Here is a 4,028-nt window from a genome sequence, read left to right as displayed (position 1 = left end):
CTTCACGGAAGCATCCAAGCCTCCTGTTCGCTTCAGCTGCCTGGCTGCCGGCCGCCATCTTGGTTGGCAGTTAATTTGCATATCTTGCTGATTAGCCAATGGGAAGGGTAGCGAAGTTACGGTTAATTACCATGTTTCTCTATTATTAGATAGGATAGGAGCATAGCGTAAACACTAGTAGCCTTGAAAATTCATATCATCATCACAAACACTATGCTTTCTGATTTTCATTCCAAACATAATTACTGAGCACCTTTTAAATTAAGTTCTCAACATTGCTAATTCTTATAGAAGTGGACAAAGACAAACATTTCTATATGACCTTGAAGAGATCACTGCCTAAAGTAAGGAGTCTGACAAGTAAAGAATAATTAGACTTATGAAGGTTCAAAAATAATAATCTGACAATAATGCAATTAATAAAAACATAAAATTAGGCATTAATTAGCATATGTTTAATGGTAAGTGCTATGAGATACTTGTACAAAGTATAAAGCAAACTGTACATAAATGTATTACTATATTAAATGTGAAAAAGATCTAAAATACTTTTTCACTTATTTTTTCCCACCTTGTTGGGAGTTCTTTGGGAATAAAAAGACAGTTAATCTACAAACTTGAGTGCAGTTAGTAATGTTAGTTGAAAGTATATTTTAGGTGTTAGAGAAAATACCACTTGTTGAATTCTGAAAAATAAATGCCATAATATTATATGGTATATATTATATAAAAATATATAAAAAGTTAGTTTTAAATATCCCTAAATATGTTCTTAACTTTTACCATAGGTACTTTCTAATGATAATTTACCAATCATTAAAAAATAGCAATATTAAAAAAAGAGCAGTGATTTGGAATATAAAATATTTTTACATTTCAGTCTTTTCAATGAATCATCCAATGGAAAAGTTAAGGTTTAAGTTCCTCATCTGTCAATAAAAATTTTTAGTCCTGAAAATTATGTCTATCCTACTTGGCTGATTAGCATTCCATCTAATAGTTGGCTTTTTGTAAGAAGGATGTATGTTCAGTTCCTTACCGTGTAATTTCATCATCTCCAAGCATTGCTTTAGAAACAGGTGAGTATCTGGCTGGTGATGCTGGTGTCTGGCCCAAGTAGGAAGATGGGCTAACATGGTTATCAATGGGCTGAGAAGCAGCTTCAAAATAAAGAAAGTGAAAAACACTTGAAAAATGAAACAAGCTATTCAGTACCACATTTGTGAATTATCAAATTAAAGATTAATGTATAATTCATATTCACTTATTTCTATAATAGAATTTGTTAGAGAAGATTTATCTATCAGGTAAAAAAAATTAGACAAGGTCAAGTTTCCAGGTAAAAACTAGTTCAAATATCCAGATCAGTAAAGCAAACTTGTAAAAACCAAATGATTAAATAGTATGTTTCTAGGTTAGCATATAACAAGTGTGGAAGTCATCACTCTGTCCTAAAAACAACTAAAAAGCTAAAGAAACTGAAAAAAATCAACAACTATTCTTTAATCCTTAAGATAAGGGAGGTCACAGGGCAAACTGCTGTCCCTCAAATTGGAGAGACTGGCAGCAAACAGAGAATCACAACTTATCCAGAACAGAAACGTCTGTGGAAGAACTGCTGGGGTAGAGAAGCCTGAATCATAATTGACAAGTTTTTGTAGGCTAAGGTGGACAACTGTGAAAGTCAAAAACACCAGGTGGACTTTGTCATTCAGGGACCCCACACTTCTGTAAATTTTACCTCCTGGATCTCTACTGGGTCTCACAGTGAATACTGGGGGGGAAAATGCCCTTGTGCTTCTTTGCAGGAGGAAAGGAAAAAGAATCATTTTGTAAGACACAAGCATTCCTGTTCTTCTCAACAGTCTGCCCCTAGGAGGAACGGTTAACTAGACCCTAACCTGCTGAGCTTTGATTGGGAAATAACCAACTCCAACCCACTCTAACCATCCTGTCCCACCTAACCAAGAAAGGAGGTTGGAAATACTGAGAAGCACCATGAAGTTCACATTCCAGAGGCACAAAATGACTAAAAGACTGAGACCTAATCATAGGACTATATATAGAACACCTTCCCTTCCCCAAAACTATATCGCCACATCACTAAAGGCCTATTTACAGCAGCTCCTTTTACCCAGTGCATCATGCCTAGTTATCAAGAAAAAAAATTATAAGACATACTAAGAGGCAAAAACACAGTTTGAAGAGAAAGAACAAGCATCAGAACCAGACTCAGACATGAAAGCAATGTTGAAGTTATCAGACTAGGAATTTGAAACAATGAATAGTGTACTAATGGCTCTAATAAAGAAGCTGACAGTATGCAAGAACAGATGAGGAATGTAAGTAAAGAGATTGAAATTCTAAGAAAGAAACAAAAAGAAGTACTGGAGATCAAAAACACTGTAATAGAAATAAATAATGACTTTGATGGGCTTATTAACAGTTTGAATACAGCTGAGGAAAAAATCTTTGAGATGGAGGGAATCGCAATAGCAACTTCTAAAACTAAAAACTAAAAAGAAAAAGGACCGATTAAAAACCTAATAAAACCAAAACAAAATATCCAAGAACTGTAGGACTATAAAAGGTGTAACATACACATAATAAAAATACTAAAAGGAGAAGGTGAGAAAGGAATAGAAGAACTATTTGAAATAAAAATGATTGAGAATTTACCCAAATTAATGTCAGACACCAAACCACAGATCTAGGAAGCTCTATGCTGTATAAATGCCAAGATAATTACACCTAGGCAAATCCTTTTTAAATTACACAAAATCAAAAAAAAAGGGGAGGGGAAGAAAAATATTCCAACAAGAAACCACAGAACCCCCCACCCCCACCCCATCTCATTGATAAAGGTGCAAAAATGAGAATTACATCTGATTTCTCCTCAGAAACCATTCAAGCAAGAGTGTGGAAATATTTAGTGTTAAGAGAAAAAAAATACTTCCTTACCCTGTAAAATTATCCTGCAAAAGTGAAGAAACACTTTCTTATACAAACAAATATTGAGGGAATTTGTTGTTTCACACACTTGCCATTTCAAATGTGTGAAGACAATCTTCAGAGAGAAGAAAAGTTAGTAGGTCAGAAACTCAGTTATATGTAAAGAAAGAAAAAGCATTGAAGAAGGAATAAAATAAAATAAAAACTCGTTTTTCTTATTACTGATCTGACAGATAATACTGTTCAAAATAATGACAGCAACACTGTATTCAACTATGTTTGTGTGGGTGTGCACATGCGCACTTATATATAAATGAAATGAATATTAGTAATAATGCAAGTCATGGGAGGAAAAATTTAGGATTATTTTGTTATTATTCGACAAGATCGGACTCATTCAGGGTGGTATGGCCGTAGACTATTTTGTTATTATTAGGTACTCAAACTATTTGTGAAGCTGTATAGTGTTATCTGAAAGTGAATTTGGATTACCTGTACATGTATATTGCAAACTCTAGGGTAAGCACTAAGCCAGAGTAAAAAGAAAGTAAGTGACATGCTAAGAAAGGAGAGAAAATGGAATAACATAAAATGCTTAATAAAAACCATAAAAGGCTGAAAAAAAGTGAATGACAAATAAAACAAAAAAGGGCAACAAATAGAAAACTAACAAATATAATAGATACTAGAGGCCCAGTGCACAAAAATCTGTGTGCTAGATAATAAGCTACATAAGAATAAATATTATACCAACTTGCCCATTCTGCTTAGCAGAGTTTTATCCATACTAAATGCTTCTAGTAGTTTATTTAATTTTCTCCCTGTTGTATATAACAATCACCTGAAAAACTAAGAAATACAAGTCTCCAGAACCAACCCTAACCCTACAGAATCCAAGCCTCTGGGATAGTGTCAAGGACTCTGTGAGTGTAAGTCCTCCAGTTCATTCCAATGAGCAGCACACACTGCGTACGACTACTTCTCATGTGTCATATTTATTAATAGACAAGCAATTCAAACTGGATGTCAGATCATGCTGCACATCTATATGTAGATACAAAGCTTTTCCCCTGAAA

The 4,028-nt window shown here is 34.1% G+C and overlaps 1 protein-coding gene across 14 annotated transcripts in view; it reads right to left on the bottom strand.

Annotated features, from left to right (window-relative positions):
* DLG1 (discs large homolog 1) overlaps positions 1-4,028 on the bottom strand; it is a 270,198-nt gene that overhangs the window by 84,710 nt on the left and 181,460 nt on the right. For all 14 annotated transcript variants that reach the window (XM_006753379.2, XM_006753381.2, XM_006753383.2 and 11 more), the window contains one exon: positions 1,040-1,160. In XM_006753379.2, coding sequence (XP_006753442.1) covers positions 1,040-1,160 — 121 coding nt within the window. The remainder of the gene's footprint in view (positions 1-1,039; positions 1,161-4,028) is intronic.

The sequence above is a fragment of the Myotis davidii genome, unplaced genomic scaffold (assembly GCF_000327345.1).
Source record: "Myotis davidii unplaced genomic scaffold, ASM32734v1 scaffold571, whole genome shotgun sequence".
In the NCBI taxonomy this organism is placed as follows: domain Eukaryota; kingdom Metazoa; phylum Chordata; class Mammalia; order Chiroptera; family Vespertilionidae; genus Myotis; species Myotis davidii.
Note: the sequence above shows the minus strand (reverse complement) of the source record. Positions and strands in the feature narration are given on the sequence as shown.